At 37.1% G+C, this 17,961-nt stretch overlaps 3 protein-coding genes across 5 annotated transcripts; all 3 read right to left on the reverse strand.

The window, feature by feature from the left end:
- Nucleotides 1-876: 876 nt before the first annotated feature.
- LOC124461581 (histone-like protein 18C) lies at nt 877-5,271 on the reverse strand. Of its 2 annotated transcripts, none has more exons than XM_047013099.1 (2): nt 5,215-5,271; nt 877-1,673 (listed from the first exon to the last, which is right to left on the reverse strand). In XM_047013099.1, exon 2 carries the CDS (start codon nt 1,661-1,663, stop codon nt 1,157-1,159), a length of 507 nt encoding a protein of 168 aa, XP_046869055.1. In that variant the 5' UTR covers nt 1,664-1,673; nt 5,215-5,271; the 3' UTR covers nt 877-1,156. The 2 variants fall into 2 exon arrangements, with proteins under 2 accessions (XP_046869055.1, XP_046869054.1); XM_047013098.1 differs by lacking the exon at nt 5,215-5,271 and adding an exon at nt 2,001-2,035.
- A 2,074-nt stretch (nt 5,272-7,345) lies between these two features.
- Nucleotides 7,346-8,701, reverse strand: LOC124461582 (protamine-like protein 99C). Of its 2 annotated transcripts, none has more exons than XM_047013101.1 (3): nt 8,681-8,701; nt 7,642-8,293; nt 7,346-7,580 (listed from the first exon to the last, which is right to left on the reverse strand). In XM_047013101.1, the coding sequence occupies exons 2-3, from the start codon at nt 8,281-8,283 to the stop codon at nt 7,521-7,523; spliced, it is 702 nt and encodes a 233-aa protein (XP_046869057.1). In that variant the 5' UTR covers nt 8,284-8,293; nt 8,681-8,701; the 3' UTR covers nt 7,346-7,520. The 2 variants fall into 2 exon arrangements, with proteins under 2 accessions (XP_046869057.1, XP_046869056.1); XM_047013100.1 differs by lacking the exon at nt 8,681-8,701 and adding an exon at nt 8,632-8,670.
- Nucleotides 8,702-12,250: 3,549 nt separating this feature from the next.
- Nucleotides 12,251-16,724, reverse strand: LOC124461579 (protamine-like protein 99C). Its single transcript, XM_047013097.1, has 3 exons — nt 16,655-16,724; nt 12,547-13,198; nt 12,251-12,485 (listed from the first exon to the last, which is right to left on the reverse strand). Exons 2-3 carry the CDS (start codon nt 13,186-13,188, stop codon nt 12,315-12,317), a joined length of 813 nt encoding a protein of 270 aa, XP_046869053.1. The 5' UTR covers nt 13,189-13,198; nt 16,655-16,724; the 3' UTR covers nt 12,251-12,314.
- Nucleotides 16,725-17,961: the final 1,237 nt, after the last annotated feature.

Consider the following 17,961-nt stretch of genomic DNA (forward strand, 5'->3'; position numbering starts at 1 on the left):
CTTTAAATAAGTCTTTATCAAGAGTTGAGTTTAATTAGTTCCGAGTTTGAATTGTGCAAAAAAACTAAAGGAGTGAAGATAAAAACATTTTTAAAAATTCACAAAATTACAAAATGCAGGAAATGATTCATTATGCAACAAACACATACTTTACTAACCCTACGAATATAACTAACCATACGATATAGAAAAAACCCGAAAGCTTTTAAACTTAGAAATCCCGCATATACTTTTGACGTGGCTTTACAAGTCAAGTTATGTATAGATCTAAAATGTTTAACTAAATAGCTTTGTTCTCTTGAACACCTAAAAACCATTTTTAGAAAACTTGCTATGAGCTAATATTAAAGACAAACCTTGCATTTGAGCCGTCTCGAGGTCAATGTTCAAAAACAAGATTCTTTCAAAGGCACCACAAAAAGGTTAATGTAAAGTTTGACTTAAATTTAAAAAAGGTCGTAATCTAATCATTCGTTATACATTCCTTTTTCCTAATAATAAATTGGAAGCATCATTAAATTTGCTATATAGATTAAGAAACTAGTTTGAACGTTTGAATTGAACATTTGAACTCTTTCTCCAACATTTATTCAACAATTCATGTTTTGTACTACTAGAAGAGGTTCGTAAATGAACGCAGTGAGCCATTTAAGATGTAAAAAAATAATGTGCGAGTGACCCCGGTCTTTTTCCACTATCAATTTGGTTCAAAAAATAAAATTATACAGTTTTATTTTTACATTTGTACTTGTAATTACTTAAAATTTACACACTATTACATTCGTTACAAGTTTAAATTATTACATTACATGGTAAGCAGCAGTTACTTTTTTTTGGGGGGAAACATGAACACACACGACTACGATTTGGAGGATCAATACAGCTCCGCATAACTTTGGACATCTTACTTCCCAGTGCAAACACGGCGATGCTTATGCGACAGCTCTTCGTTACCTTGCAGGCCTGCAAAAAAAGAAGTTCTAATTAAATGCTTTCAAATAGGTTATTAGGTTTGTTTCTTGCCATGCGACGATAACGATTCTTCTATCTTCCGATAAACTGCACCAGGCACGCGCGGCCATTTTGATCAATTCCTGTGGCTTTAGACCACAATGCTTCTTGCGGAACGATCGAACGAAATTCAGATACCCATTATTCATAACGGGACCAGGTTTGCTGCACTTGACACGCTTTTGGCGCATGGGTTTCTACGCTTGGGGCGACAGGCCTCGCGCTTCCTGCGACAAGCTGGTTTACGCTTCTTGGGGCAAGCTGGTTTACGTTTCTTGGCGCATGCACGCTTCTTTCTCATGGGGCAAGCAGGCTTACGTGGGCAGCCACGTGGCTTACGTTTCTTGGGACAAGATGGCCTTTTCATGGGACAAGGGGACTTTCTCTTCATTTTCTTGTTACAGCACATGTCGGCATTATCCTGGGGAGCAGTGGCTTCTCGGCTTTTGCTTGGCATTGTATAGTCATACTTGCTTCTTTCGGTATTATTCATCGTTTGCCAGATGTTTGTACCCCGACGAATGGATGTCTTCAGATCAAGCAGGGTATTCTTTGAACGGAATTCCCGAAGAAAGTTGAGGAATGCTCCACTGCCCACACGAGCAGGCTCGTGCAAGCGCAAAATTCGTATGGTTTCATATGCATTCGGCATGTGTGTTTTTCTGAAATGAAAAATGCAATCATATTAGAAATATAAAGTCAATGTACTTCCAAATGGGTTAGTGGTATTGGGGAGCAGAGTGGTTTTCTGTGGGAGTGGCACAATTTTTCAATTTTATAAAAAGCAAAAACTATTTTCAATTGTTTTGTGCAACAAAAACGAACAACAGGTTGAAACTGGCATAACAGGCAATTCGAAATTGTTATTGAAAAAAATGAAACCAAAAGGAATGTCAAATGTCTGGGCTAAAATGTGTCAGTAAAATATTTGTATAAAATGAATTTTGCCCAAATTTATTATAGATTCCTGCAAAACTTTAATGCCAAACCTCGCAGAAGTTTGTCTCATCAGGTTGAATATACTAACAAATACAAACATTTATTATATTCTTTGGAGGGGGCCCACCAAAAGGAAAAAGGGAAATGCTAAAAGTAAAAGCATGGCCAACTAATTAAACTGATGAGACAATGCCTTATGTAAAACAGTAACCCGACAACAGAATGTCCCTTCCAGTCCTTCGTCGTTTTGCCTGTCTGATGTACATATGCAAACAGCAACTGAACAGAATAACAAATACTACAAACACACAATGTATCTGTCTTGTTTAGTCTGATTAGTTGGTTCTATTTAGTGTCCCTGTGTATGTTGTCTGGTTGTTGTTGCTGTTTTGTTGTTGTAACAGCACATTTAAGCAATTGAACACACGCATGATTCAAAGAGGTAGCACAAAAAAGAGTGAGCGAGAGAAAGCTGGGACAACGAAATGTTGTCATGGCATTTGCACAATTTCCCACAATGAAAATAGGATTACAAAAGTGTATAGACATCTATATGGCCACGTCTGTCCAACACTGTGCATGTGTGTTTTTATGAATAGTAGCCAAATGTCATTTTGAGTGATGCTCTTCGTTGGCATTGTCTACAATTTCGGGTTGATTGCCAATAGCAGAGGCAAATTCGAGTGTTTGAATATGTAGTCCTAGGGGCAAAGAGCAGTGGGCGCTAACTACATTTGGAGTACATCGTTTCCGAATTTCTCGTATTCGCAATAAATACGTTGCACTTTGTGCATTCATTACTGAATTTCCCCACCCCCAGTTTACTTAAGGTGGCTGTAAAATAGGACATTTGTTATGTCTGAGCGAATAAACACATATTTATCAAAAGCAACATGACTAATTATATTTCTGTTTGTAGTTTTGTTCTCTTTCCCCAAAATGTTTTCAGGGATGCTTTTGTTTACACCCAAAATTTACAAATATTTCACGCAGCGTCGCCTTCTAATTACGGATGTGTGTTCCCTTACCACTTGCCCTACTCTTTCTCCTGGTAGAAGCAAATTATTTACTTAACGAATGTGAAACTTGCAAACAGAATTTTCGAATGCATACATTTCGTTTGGTCAAGGAGTTGCTGTTGCCCAATTTATAAAATGCATACAACTACCTTTACCTTTGAAGGTAAGTGCAGAGCAAACATCATGAACATGAAAAGCGGCAATAACAATAACGTCAACCAGACTTTTGAACATAAAGATGCATAATATATAATGTAGTCAAGAATTAAACGACTATCTTAATACCCTAACACGCCTTTTATTCCTTTATCATTCATTATTCTTGGGTGCTTATTTTTCAGCTTAAGCTACCGAATTTCTAAATTCTTTTAATCTAATGACTTGATAGAGCATTATCATTTGATATCGTGTATATTGCATAACTGCAAACAGACACCGAACTGGTTTCGTGGTCCTTCTGTTTTCTCTTTGCATCTGAGTATGTCCTGTGACGCTGTCGACGGGGCCCTGCAGTTGAGTTTGTTTACGCTGCTTTTCTGCCATAAATATTTGCAAAGTGCTTGTAAAAAACAAAAGGTGGCAACAAAAAGATGGCATCCAAAGAGAGGGAGACAAAGAGAATAGCAAACTGTTGTCAATGATGACCAAGATGGCGGTGGATAAGGGAAATAAAGAGCGTGAACGTGGTCTACGTTGATGGCCAATAAATGCTAGAGTCTGGGTATTGGTTGTTTTTTGGTTTGGTGGCAGCATAAAAACCATAAATAGAGCTGAAGAATTTCAAGTGCTTAACCCCATTGAAAGCGAATCAACGAAAGAAGAAAGAAAAAATTGCAAAGCATGTCGTTGGTGGGGTGCGGTGGGCTTCACTTAATAAAGCTCAGTCAAAATCTATAATGGCGCAAAGAATCACCAATTAAAATTCTCTTGCTTGACTCATAAAATATTGGCTCAGCATAAGCACCAATGGCCAGACCCTCTCTTCCTGCTCCTCAACCTACAATGGATTGCCATCCTGTTTCTTGTAGTCTTACATTACGTAAAGGGAAAAAATTCGAGTCAAATGACCAAGAATGGCAAACATCAAGGTAATCTTGGAATGAAGATAGAATTTCGGTGAATATATCCTTTATAGGGTATTAATTTGGTCTATGTGGCTATATTCTAATTCAAATATAACTCGCTTTTTATAGATGTCTTGAGCTTTCCCTTGAGCTCTTTGGTGTATGTGAAGCAACAAGATGATGGCAAACACACACAAACACCCTCTCCTAACATACCAACGACTACATCTTACCCTACCTGTCTTCCATAACTTGATTTGCCTTGCGTGCTATTTTGAATTGAGTTCGAGTTGGTGGAACGCTCGTAAAGTTGGGTCCACTTAAGCGCAATTGTTGGCCATAAACCTCATCGAAGTTGCCTCATTGCTTGTGGAGGAGTGCCTTATATTTGCTTTGCTTGACGACATTGTGTTGTGTTGAACCCAAAATCCCCAAAGCTGAATTCGAAGGGGACGAAATTCTGTGGGGCTGGGAAAGTCAACGCAATCGGCTTATAGCCCCTTCCACTCACCGTTTTTCACTCGCGACATTTCTGACATTTTCACTTTGTGACATTCCCTCCACTATGTAAACTAAACAATGTAAAACGCGTCATTTAAAAAACTTAACAATTCTGTCAGAGCAGAGAGGACTGGAAATTGGTTTTGCGATGAGGTGGTGTTTGTTTGTTAATGGCAATTTAACCTGCTGGTCTTATTTGCAAAAGACCACAAAAATAAACGGACAAAAAGAAATCTTAAACAAATTACAAATTACCAATTATGTCCCAAGGCATTTAAAGGAATTAAGGTGGAACTACGTTAATTTTGGGCTAAGAGAATCGGAATTTAGAGGAACAATAGGAAACCTTCAAAATCTATCTTTTCTTTTTACTTCACTATTAGTTACTTAATTTCGAAAGCAACTTAAAACTTTAAGCCTAGAATGCTTGTAGTTTCATGTCACTTACCCAGTAATTATCGAAAAATTTAATCTCAGATTCAGAGGATTGGCACTAAATAAAATTACTTTTTCGTCGTTAAATTGTTAGTCCTGTTTATCTACAGGATGAGGCGGTTAGCCACATGACCAGAATGATTCATTAAGTACTACCGGAATCGGCAATTCTTAAGGACCAAGTCTTTTAAATACTTAACCATTTCGCTTAATATTAATTATTTCGGTAATTATTTCATACTTACCGAACTTTGATAAAACTTTTATGTTTCACTTGTACTGCTGCTTGACGTTTTGCTTTTTCGCGGGAAAACCACTTTTAATTTTATAAAACTTGTAAAGGACTAAAAGTTACAAGTTAGAAAAATAAATATATAATCTAAAATAAGAGAACTGATTGACTGTGATGCTTGTTTTGGAATGATTTTCTGTGGGTTGAAGCCGAGTACCTTGATTTTTTGAGAAAAAATCCAAGTCATGGATTGCTTTGATCTTGAACAAAGGCCTACTTGGATGAATGATTTGAAATAAAACTTTTTGAATTTTGAACTAAGCTATAATCGATGACTACTCTTAGTTATCGATAAATTTACCGCTTGCTTTGTTAACCAAATTACTGAAACGTGTTGTAGACCGATTAATTCGGGTTTTCAGTTTTTTTTATTCATGAATATCTGGAAATTGCTTATTATTTTGCTTGTACTTATGTTATTAGTGTGTCCGTGTCTTACATATTATCAACATTATTTTCAATATGGACAAGTACTGTTATCCTAGAAAAAAAACGCTGAGGAGTTGAACTTGAGGCTTCCTCTAAGTACTTTGTAGTCCACCAAACCAATTTATAAGCCAGAAGCGTAAAATCAAACTAGCCAACTAAGAAGATTTGAAATACATGAGTCGTGACTGATCCTCTTGAATGATAATGAAGATTTTACAATGTTTCAAGCTCGAACAGCCAACTACCTTTAAGCAAAGCTCTGCTGCCTTGCCCAGAAAATGTGTTGCCGCCTCCGGCATAATTAAAAAACCATCAAACTATCCTTTCCTTACAGCTATCTTTTGGCTAATTTTCTGTTTTGCTTTTCATGTTGTTGTTGTTTTTTTTTAATGCTTGCCCATGTCATATTTATCACTACCTGCACTTTATTCCGGCAGCCACAATAAATTGTTTGGGGGCTCCTGGAAGATGTTGGCGGCATTGGCTTTGGCAGTCCTTTTTTTTGTGTTTTTTGCTAGCAATCATTTTGCAGCCTTCACCCAACGGCAACATTATTTGACGTAACCAATGTAATTTTAATTTTCACTGCAGCACTTTGAACGGAGGAACGAAGGAACAACCAAGTGGCACTACAATGCACTCAACCAGGAGCAGCAGAAGACTATAGAGTAGAGTTGTGTCCCGGGGAAGGCAAGGAAAAGTCTGGTTGCTTAAGCATATTGTATATATAGACTGCATATTGAGCTGCGTTTGCTTTTCGCCCAGACTGCCAGGTGAAAAAATGGGTAGAGAAACTTGAGTGAGAAAATTGAGAGATGAAATGTTACAAAATGGCGATACTTGGAGCATACATTGTATTTCTAAACGGTTCAACTATGGGGATAAGTGATGGCAAGTTGTTGGACGAACGGATCAAAAGCTGCTTTAAATAAAGTCTTTATCAAGAGTTGAGTTTAATTAGTTCTCGAGTTTGAATTGTGCAAAAAAACTAAAGGAGTGAAGATAAAAACATTTTTAAAAATTCACAAAATTACAAAATGCAGGAAATGATTCATTATGCAACAAACACATACTTTACTAACCCTACGAATATAACTAACCATACGATATAGAAAAACCCGAAAGCTTTTAAAACTTAGAAATCCCGCATATACTTTTGACGTGGCTTTACAAGTCAAAGTTATGTATACAGATCTAAAATGTTTAACTAAATAGCTTTGTTCTCTTGAACACCTAAAAACCATTTTTAGAAAACTTGCTATGAGCTAATATTAAAGACAAACCTTGCATTTGAGCCGTCTCGAGGTCAATGTTCAAAAACAAGATTCTTTCAAAGGCACCACAAAAAGGTTAATGTAAAGTTTGACTTAAATTTAAAAAAGGTCGTAATCTAATCATTCGTTATACATTCCTTTTTCCTAATAATAAATTGGAAGCATTATTAAATTTGCTATATAGATTAAGAAACTAGTTTGAACGTTTGAATTGAACATTTGAACTCTTTCTCCAACATTTATTCAACAATTCATGTTTTGTACTACTAGAAGAGGTTCGTAAATGAACGCAGTGAGCCATTTAAGATGTAAAAAAATAATGTGCGAGTGACCCCGGTCTTTTTCCACTATCAATTTGGTTCAAAAAATAAAATTATACAGTTTTATTTTTACATTTGTACTTGTAATTACTTAAAATTTACACACTATTACATTCGCTACAAGTTTAAATTATTACATTACATGGTAAGCAGCAGTTACTTTTTTTTGGGGGGAAACATGAACACACACACGACTACGATTTGGAGGATGGATACAATCAATAACTTTAGACATCTTACTTCCCAGTGCAAACACGGCGATGTTTATGCCGACAGCTCTTCGTTACCTTGCAGGCCTGCAAAAAAAAGAAGTTATAATTAAATGCTTTCAAATAGGTTATTAGGTTTGTTTCTTGCCATGCGACGATAACGATTCTTCTTATCTTCCGATAAACTGCACCAGGCACGCGCGGCCATTTTGATCAATTCCTGTGGCTTTAGACCACAATGCTTCTTGCGGAACGATCGAACGAAATTCAGATACCCATTATTCATAACGGGACCAGGTTTGCTGCACTTGACACGCTTTTTGGCGCATGGGTTTCTACGCTTGGGGCGACAGGCCTTGCGCTTCCTGCGACAAGCTGGTTTACGCTTCTTGGGGCAAGCTGGTTTACGTTTCTTGGCGCATGCACGCTTCTTTCTCATGGGGCAAGCAGGCTTACGTGGGCAGCCACGTGGCTTACGTTTCTTGGGACAAGATGGCCTCTTCATGGGACAAGGGGGCTTTCTCTTCATTTTCTTGTTACAGCACATGTCGGCATTATCCTGGGGAGCAGTGGCTTCTCGGCTTTTGCTTGGCATTGTATAGTCATACTTGCTTCTTTCGGTATTATTCATCGTTTGCCAGATGTTTGTACCCCGACGAATGGATGTCTTCAGATCAAGCTGGGTATTCTTTGAACGGAATTCCCGAAGAAAGTTGAGGAATGCTCCACTGCCCACACGAGCAGGCTCGTGCAAGCGCAAAATTCGTATGGTTTCATATGCATTCGGCATGTGTGTTTTTCTGAAATGAAAATTGCAATCATATTAGAAATATGAAAGTCAATGTACTTCCAAATGGGTTAGTGGTATTGGGGAAAAAGCAATTAGCAGAGTGGTTTTCTGTGGGAGTGGCACAATTTTTCAATTTTATAAAAAGCAAAAACTATTTTCAATTGTTTTGTGCAACAAAAACGAACAACAGGTTGAAACTGCATAACAGGCAATTCGAAATTGTTATTGAAAAAAATGAAACCAAAAGGAATGTCAAATTTCTGGGCTAAAATGTGTCAGTAAAATATTTGTATAAAATGAATTTTGCCCAAATTTATTATAGATTCCTGCAAAACTTTAATGCCAAACCTCGCAGAAGTTTGTCTCATCAGGTTGAATATACTAACAAAATACAAACATTTATTATATTCTTTGGAGGGGGCCCACCAAAAGGAAAAAGGGAAATGCTAAAAGTAAAAGCATGGCCAACTAATTAAACTGATGAGACAATGCCTTATGTAAAACAGTAACCCGACAACAGAATGTCCCTTCCAGTCCTTCGTCGTTTTGCCGTCGTTTTTATGCAAACAGCAACTGAACAGAATTAACAAATACTACAAACACACAATGTATCTGTCTTGTTTTAGTCTGATTAGTTGGTTCTATTTAGTGTCCCTGTGTATGTTGTCTGGTTGTTGTTGCTGTTTTGTTGTTGTAACAGCACATTTAAGCAATTGAACACACGCATGATTCAAAGAGGTAGCACAAAAAAGAGTGAGCGAGAGAAAGCTGGGACAACGAAATGTTGTCATGGCATTTGCACAATTTCCCACAATGAAAAATAGGATTACAAAAGTGTATAGACATCTATATGGCCACGTCTGTCCAACACTGTGCATGTGTGTTTTTATGAATAGTAGCCAAATGTCATTTTGAGTGATGCTCTTCGTTGGCATTGTCTACAATTTCGGGTTGATTGCCAATAGCAGAGGCAAATTCGAGTGTTTGAATATGTAGTCCTAGGGGCAAAGAGCAGTGGGCGCTAACTACATTTGGAGTACATCGTTTCCGAATTTCTCGTATTCGCAATAAATACGTTGCACTTTGTGCATTCATTACTGAATTTCCCCACCCCCAGTTTACTTAAGGTGGCTGTAAAATAAGACATTTGTTATGTCTGAGCGAATAAACACATATTTATCAAAAGCAACATGACTAATTATATTTCTGTTTGTAGTTTTGTTCTTTCCCCAAAATGTTTTCAGGGATGCTTTTGTTTACACCCAAAATTTACAAATATTTCACGCAGCGTCGCCTTCTAATTACGGATGTGTGTTCCCTTACCACTTGCCCTACTCTTTCTCCTGGTAGAAGCAAATTATTTACTTAATTCCGACGAATGTGAAACTGGCAAACAGAATTTTCGAATGCATACATTTCGTTTGGTCAAGGAGTTGCTGTTGCCCAATTTATAAAATGCATACAACTACCTTTACCTTTGAAGGTAAGTGCAGAGCAAACATCATGAACATGAAAAGCGGCAATAACAATAACGTCAACCAGACTTTTGAACATAAAGATGCATAATATATAATGTAGTCAAGAATTAAACGACTATCTTAATACCCTAACACGCCTTTTATTCCTTTATCATTCATTATTCTTGGGTGCTTATTTTTCAGCTTAAGCTACCGAATTTCTAAATTCTTTTAATCTAACGAAGGCGATGGACCCTTGTGACTTGATAGAGCATTATCATTTGATATCGTGTATATTGCATAACTGCAAACAGACACCGAACTGGTTTCGTGGTCCTTCTGTTTTCTCTTTGCATCTGAGTATGTCCTGTGACGCTGTCGACGGGGCCCTGCAGTTGAGTTTGTTTACGCTGCTTTTCTGCCATAAATATTTGCAAAGTGCTTGTAAAAAACAAAGGTGGCAACAAAAAGATGGCATCCAAAGAGAGGGAGACAAAGAGAATATAATATAATCTAAAATAAGAGAACTGATTGACTGTGATGCTTGTTTTGGAATGATTTTCTGTGGGTTGAAGCCGAGTACCTTGATTTTTTTGAGAAAAAATCCAAGTCATGGATTGCTTTGATCTTGAACAAAGGCCTACTTGGATGAATGATTTGAAATAAAACTTTTTGAATTTTGAACTAAGCTATAATCGATGACTACTCTTAGTTATCGATAAATTTACCGCTTGCTTTGTTAACCAAATTACTGAAACGTGTTGTAGACCGATTAATTCGGGTTTTCAGTTTTTTTTATTCATGAATATCTGGAAATTGCTTATTATTTTGCTTGTACTTATGTTATTAGTGTGTCCGTGTCTTACATATTATCAACATTATTTTCAATATGGACAAGTACTGTTATCCTAGAAAAAAAACGCTGAGGAGTTGAACTTGAGGCTTCCTCTAAGTACTTTGTAGTCCACCAAACCAATTTATAAGCCAGAAGCGTAAAATCAAACTAGCCAACTAAGAAGATTTGAAATACATGAGTCGTGACTGATCCTCTTGAATGATAATGAAGATTTTACAATGTTTCAAGCTCGAACAGCCAACTACCTTTAAGCAAAGCTCTGCTGCCTTGCCCAGAAAATGTGTTGACGCCTCCGGCATAATTAAAAAACCATCAAACTATCCTTTCCTTACAGCTATCTTTTGGCTAATTTTCTGTTTTGCTTTTCATGTTGTTGTTGTTTTTTTTTAATGCTTGCCCATGTCATATTTATCACTACCTGCACTTTATTCCGGCAGCCACAATAAATTGTTTGGGGGCTCCTGGAAGATGTTGGCGGCATTGGCTTTGGCAGTCCTTTTTTTTTTGTTTTTTGCTAGCAATCATTTTGCAGCCTTCACCCAACGGCAACATTATTTGACGTAACCAATGTAATTTTAATTTTCACTGCAGCACTTTGAACGGAGGAACGAAGGAACAACCAAGTGGCACTACAATGCACTCAACCAGGAGCAGCAGAAGACTATAGAGTAGAGTTGTGTCCCGGGGAAGGCAAGGAAAAGTCTGGTTGCTTAAGCATATTGTATATATAGACTGCATATTGAGCTGCGTTTGCTTTTCGCCCAGACTGCCAGGTGAAAAAATGGGTAGAGAAACTTGAGTGAGAAAATTGAGAGATGAAATGTTACAAAATGGCGATACTTGGAGCATACATTGTATTTCTAAACGGTTCAACTATGGGGATAAGTGATGGCAAGTTGTTGGACGAACGGATCAAAAGCTGCTTTAAATAAAGTCTTTATCAAGAGTTGAGTTTAATTAGTTCTCGAGTTTGAATTGTGCAAAAAAACTAAAGGAGTGAAGATAAAAACATTTTTAAAAATTCACAAAATTACAAAATGCAGGAAATGATTCATTATGCAACAAACACATACTTTACTAACCCTACGAATATAACTAACCATACGATATAGAAAAACCCGAAAGCTTTTAAAACTTAGAAATCCCGCATATACTTTTGACGTGGCTTTACAAGTCAAAGTTATGTATACAGATCTAAAATGTTTAACTAAATAGCTTTGTTCTCTTGAACACCTAAAAACCATTTTTAGAAAACTTGCTATGAGCTAATATTAAAGACAAACCTTGCATTTGAGCCGTCTCGAGGTCAATGTTCAAAAACAAGATTCTTTCAAAGGCACCACAAAAAGGTTAATGTAAAGTTTGACTTAAATTTAAAAAAGGTCGTAATCTAATCATTCGTTATACATTCCTTTTTCCTAATAATAAATTGGAAGCATCATTAAATTTGCTATATAGATTAAGAAACTAGTTTGAACGTTTGAATTGAACATTTGAACTCTTTCTCCAACATTTATTCAACAATTCATGTTTTGTACTACTAGAAGAGGTTCGTAAATGAACGCAGTGAGCCATTTAAGATGTAAAAAATGAAGTGCGAGTGACCCCGGTCTTTTTCCACTATCAATTTGGTTCAAAAAATAAAATTATACAGTTTTATTTTTACATTTGTACTTGTAATTACTTAAAATTTACACACTATTACATTCGCTACAAGTTTAAATTATTACATTACATGGTAAGCAGCAGTTACTTTTTTTTGGGGGGGAAACATGAACACACACACGACTACGATTTGGAGGATGGATACAATCAATAACTTTAGACATCTTACTTCCCAGTGCAAACACGGCGATGTTATGCCGACAGCTCTTCGTTACCTTGCAGGCCTGCAAAAAAAAGAAGTTATAATTAAATGCTTTCAAATAGGTTATTAGGTTTGTTTCTTGCCATGCGACGATAACGATTCTTCTTATCTTCCGATAAACTGCACCAGGCACGCGCGGCCATTTTGATCAATTCCTGTGGCTTTAGACCACAATGCTTCTTGCGGAACGATCGAACGAAATTCAGATACCCATTATTCATAACGGGACCAGGTTTGCTGCACTTGACACGCTTTTTGGCGCATGGGTTTCTACGCTTGGGGCGACAGGCCTTGCGCTTCCTGCGACAAGCTGGTTTACGCTTCTTGGGGCAAGCTGGTTTACGTTTCTTGGCGCATGCACGCTTCTTTCTCATGGGGCAAGCAGGCTTACGTGGGCAGCCACGTGGCTTACGTTTCTTGGGACAAGATGGCCTCTTCATGGGACAAGGGGACTTTCTCTTCATTTTCTTGTTACAGCACATGTCGGCATTATCCTGGGGAGCAGTGGCTTCTCGGCTTTTGCTTGGCATTGTATAGTCATACTTGCTTCTTTCGGTATTATTCATCGTTTGCCAGATGTTTGTACCCCGACGAATGGATGTCTTCAGATCAAGCTGGGTATTCTTTGAACGGAATTCCCGAAGAAAGTTGAGGAATGCTCCACTGCCCACACGAGCAGGCTCGTGCAAGCGCAAAATTCGTATGGTTTCATATGCATTCGGCATGTGTGTTTTTCTGAAATGAAAATGCAATCATATTAGAAATATGAAAGTCAATGTACTTCCAAATGGGTTAGTGGTATTGGGGAAAAAGCAATTAGCAGAGTGGTTTCTGTGGGAGTGGCACAATTTTTCAATTTTATAAAAAGCAAAAACTATTTTCAATTGTTTTGTGCAACAAAAACGAACAACAGGTTGAAACTGCATAACAGGCAATTCGAAATTGTTATTGAAAAAAATGAAACCAAAAGGAATGTCAAATGTCTGGGCTAAAATGTGTCAGTAAAATATTTGTATAAAATGAATTTTGCCCAAATTTATTATAGATTCCTGCAAAACTTTAATGCCAAACCTCGCAGAAGTTTGTCTCATCAGGTTGAATATACTAACAAAATACAAACATTTATTATATTCTTTGGAGGGGGCCCACCAAAAGGAAAAAGGGAAATGCTAAAAGTAAAAGCATGGCCAACTAATTAAACTGATGAGACAATGCCTTATGTAAAACAGTAACCCGACAACAGAATGTCCCTTCCAGTCCTTCGTCGTTTTGCCTGTCTGATGTACATATGCAAACAGCAACTGAACAGAATTAACAAATACTACAAACACACAATGTATCTGTCTTGTTTTAGTCTGATTAGTTGGTTCTATTTAGTGTCCCTGTGTATGTTGTCTGGTTGTTGTTGCTGTTTTGTTGTTGTAACAGCACATTTAAGCAATTGAACACACGCATGATTCAAAGAGGTAGCACAAAAAAGAGTGAGCGAGAGAAAGCTGGGACAACGAAATGTTGTCATGGCATTTGCACAATTTCCCACAATGAAAAATAGGATTACAAAAGTGTATAGACATCTATATGGCCACGTCTGTCCAACACTGTGCATGTGTGTTTTTATGAATAGTAGCCAAATGTCATTTTGAGTGATGCTCTTCGTTGGCATTGTCTACAATTTCGGGTTGATTGCCAATAGCAGAGGCAAATTCGAGTGTTTGAATATGTAGTCCTAGGGGCAAAGAGCAGTGGGCGCTAACTACATTTGGAGTACATCGTTTCCGAATTTCTCGTATTCGCAATAAATACGTTGCACTTTGTGCATTCATTACTGAATTTCCCCACCCCCAGTTTACTTAAGGTGGCTGTAAAATAAGACATTTGTTATGTCTGAGCGAATAAACACATATTTATCAAAAGCAACATGACTAATTATATTTCTGTTTGTAGTTTTGTTCTCTTTCCCCAAAATGTTTTCAGGGATGCTTTTGTTTACACCCAAAATTTACAAATATTTCACGCAGCGTCGCCTTCTAATTACGGATGTGTGTTCCCTTACCACTTGCCCTACTCTTTCTCCTGGTAGAAGCAAATTATTTACTTAACGAATGTGAAACTTGCAAACAGAATTTTCGAATGCATACATTTCGTTTGGTCAAGGAGTTGCTGTTGCCCAATTTATAAAATGCATACAACTACCTTTACCTTTGAAGGTAAGTGCAGAGCAAACATCATGAACATGAAAAGCGGCAATAACAATAACGTCAACCAGACTTTTGAACATAAAGATGCATAATATATAATGTAGTCAAGAATTAAACGACTATCTTAATACCCTAACACGCCTTTTATTCCTTTATCATTCATTATTCTTGGGTGCTTATTTTTCAGCTTAAGCTACCGAATTTCTAAATTCTTTTAATCTAACGAAGGCGATGGACCCTTGTGACTTGATAGAGCATTATCATTTGATATCGTGTATATTGCATAACTGCAAACAGACACCGAACTGGTTTCGTGGTCCTTCTGTTTTCTCTTTGCATCTGAGTATGTCCTGTGACGCTGTCGACGGGGCCCTGCAGTTGAGTTTGTTTACGCTGCTTTTCTGCCATAAATATTTGCAAAGTGCTTGTAAAAAACAAAAGGTGGCAACAAAAAGATGGCATCCAAAGAGAGGGAGACAAAGAGAATAGCAAACTGTTGTCAATGATGACCAAGATGGCGGTGGATAAGGGAAATAAAGAGCGTGAACGTGGTCTACGTTGATGGCCAATAAATGCTAGAGTCTGGGTATTGGTTGTTTTTTGGTTTGGTGGCAGCATAAAAACCATAAATAGAGCTGAAGAATTTCAAGTGCTTAACCCCATTGAAAGCGAATCAACGAAAGAAGAAAGAAAAAATTGCAAAGCATGTCGTTGGTGGGGTGCGGTGGGCTTCACTTAATAAAGCTCAGTCAAAATCTATAATGGCGCAAAGAATCACCAATTAAAATTCTCTTGCTTGACTCATAAAATATTGGCTCAGCATAAGCACCAATGGCCAGACCCTCTCTTCCTGCTCCTCAACCTACAATGGATTGCCATCCTGTTTCTTGTAGTCTTACATTACGTAAAGGGAAAAAATTCGAGTCAAATGACCAAGAATGGCAAACATTAAGGTAATCTTGGAATGAAGATAGAATTTCGGTGAATATATCCTTTATAGGGTATTAATTTGGTCTATGTGGCTATATTCTAATTCAAATATAACTCGCTTTTTATAGATGTCTTGAGCTTTCCCTTCCAAACACCCTCTCCTAACAAACCAACGACTACATCTTACCCTACCTGTCTTCCATAACTTGATTTGCCTTGCGTGCTATTTTGAATTGAGTTCGAGTTGGTGGAACGCTCGTAAAGTTGGGTCCACTTAAGCGCAATTGTTTGCCATAAACCTCATCGAAGTTGCCTCATTGCTTGTGGAGGAGTGCCTTATATTTGCTTTGCTTGACGATGCAAACAGGGGCAAATCATCATATCGTAAACAATTAGATCGTTTTGGCCACAAATTGAAACTAAATACGCCGAAGCATTGCAGTACTGGTTGCATATAAATTTTTTTTATTGTCCGTCTCTCCCTATCGAATTTCAAAGACAAACAATTGACTTGTCATTCGACATTGTGTTGTGTTGAACCCAAAATCCCCAAAGCTGAATTCGAAGGGGACGAAATTCTGTGGGGCTGGGAAAGTCAACGCAATCGGCTTATAGCCCCTTCCACTCACCGTTTTTCACTCGCGACATTTCTGACATTTTCACTTTGTGACATTCCCTCCACTATGTAAACTAAACAATGTAAAACGCGTCATTTAAAAAACTAACAATTCTGTCAGAGCAGAGAGGACTGGAAATTGGTTTTGCGATGAGGTGGTGTTTGTTTGTTAATGGCAATTTAACCTGCTGGTCTTATTTGCAAAAGACCACAAAAATAAACGGACAAAAAGAAATCTTAAACAAATTACAAATTACCAATTATGTCCCAAGGCATTTAAAAGAATTAAGGTGGAACTACGTTAATTTTGGGCTAAGAGAATCGGAATTTAGAGGAATAGGAAACCTTCAAAATCTATCTTTTCTTTTTACTTCACTATTAGTTACTTAATTTCGAAAGCAACTTAAAAATTTAAGCCTAGAATGCTTGTAGTTTCATGTCACTTACCCAGTAATTATCGAAAAATTTAATCTCAGATTCAGAGGATTGGCACTAAATAAAATTACTTTTTCGTCGTTAAATTGTTAGTCCTGTTTATCTACAGAATGAGGCGGTTAGCCACATGACCAGAATGATTCATTAAGTACTACCGGAATCGGCAATTCTTAAGGACCAAGTCTTTTAAATACTTAACCATTTCGCTTAATATTAATTATTTCGGTAATTATTTCATACTTACCGAACTTTGATAAAACTTTTATATTTCACTTGTACTGCTGCTTGACGTTTTGCTTTTTCGCCGGAAAACCACTTTTAATTTTATAAAACTTGTAAAGGACTAAAAGTTACAAGTTAGAAAAATAAATATATAATCTAAAATAAGAGAACTGATTGACTGTGATGCTTGTTTTGGAATGATTTTCTGTGGGTTGAAGCCGAGTACCTTGATTTTTTGAGAAAAAATCCAAGTCATGGATTGCTTTGATCTTGAACAAAGGCCTACTTGGATGAATGATTTGAAATAAAACTTTTTGAATTTTGAACTAAGCTATAATCGATGACTACTCTTAGTTATCGATAAATTTACCGCTTGCTTTGTTAACCAAATTACTGAAACGTGTTGTAGACCGATTAATTCGGGTTTTCAGTTTTTTTTATTCATGAATATCTGGAAATTGCTTATTATTTTGCTTGTACTTATGTTATTAGTGTGTCCGTGTCTTACATTTTATTAACATTATTTTCAATATGGACAAGTACTGTTATCCTAGAAAAAAAACGCTGAGGAGTTGAACTTGAGGCTTCCTCTAAGTACTTTGTAGTCCACCAAACCAATTTATAAGCCAGAAGCGTAAAATCAAACTAGCCAACTAAGAAGATTTGAAATACATGAGTCGTGACTGATCCTCTTGAATGATAATGAAGATTTTACAATGTTTCAAGCTCGAACAGCCAACTACCTTTAAGCAAAGCTCTGCTGCCTTGCCCAGAAAATGTGTTGCCGCCTCCGGCATAATTAAAAAACCATCAAAGTATCCTTTCCTTACAGCTATCTTTTGGCTAATTTTCTGTTTTGCTTTTCATTTGTTGTTGTTTTTTTTTAATGCTTGCCCATGTGATATTTATCACTACCTGCACTTTATTCCGGCAGCCACAATAAATTGTTTGGGGGCTCCTGGAAGATGTTGGCGGCATTGGCTTTGGCAGTCCTTTTTTTTTTGTTTTTTGCTAGCAATCATTTTGCAGCCTTCACCCAACGGCAACATTATTTGACGTAACCAATGTAATTTTAATTTTCACTGCAGCACTTTGAA

The sequence above is a fragment of the Drosophila willistoni genome, unplaced genomic scaffold (assembly GCF_018902025.1).
Source record: "Drosophila willistoni isolate 14030-0811.24 unplaced genomic scaffold, UCI_dwil_1.1 Seg533, whole genome shotgun sequence".
Lineage (NCBI taxonomy): Eukaryota > Metazoa > Arthropoda > Insecta > Diptera > Drosophilidae > Drosophila > Drosophila willistoni.

Excerpts from the sequence above, each read along its gene's own strand:
- LOC124461581 (XM_047013098.1), bottom strand. The coding sequence starts at position 2,020 with ATGAGACAAACTTCTGCGAG. Across the intron at positions 1,674-2,000 it reads ATGAGACAAACTTCTGCGAG|AAAAACACACATGCCGAATG; the intron begins GTTTGGCATTAA and ends TTTTCATTTCAG.
- LOC124461582 (XM_047013100.1), bottom strand. The coding sequence starts at position 8,651 with ATGAGACAAACTTCTGCGAG. Across the intron at positions 8,294-8,631 it reads ATGAGACAAACTTCTGCGAG|AAAAACACACATGCCGAATG; the intron begins GTTTGGCATTAA and ends TTTTCATTTCAG. Across the intron at positions 7,581-7,641 it reads AGAATCGTTATCGTCGCATG|GCCTGCAAGGTAACGAAGAG; the intron begins GCAAGAAACAAA and ends TTTTTTTTGCAG.
- LOC124461579 (XM_047013097.1), bottom strand. The coding sequence starts at position 13,188 with ATGCCGAATGCATATGAAACCATACGAATTTTGCGCTTGCACGAGCCT. Across the intron at positions 12,486-12,546 it reads AGAATCGTTATCGTCGCATG|GCCTGCAAGGTAACGAAGAG; the intron begins GCAAGAAACAAA and ends TTTTTTTTGCAG.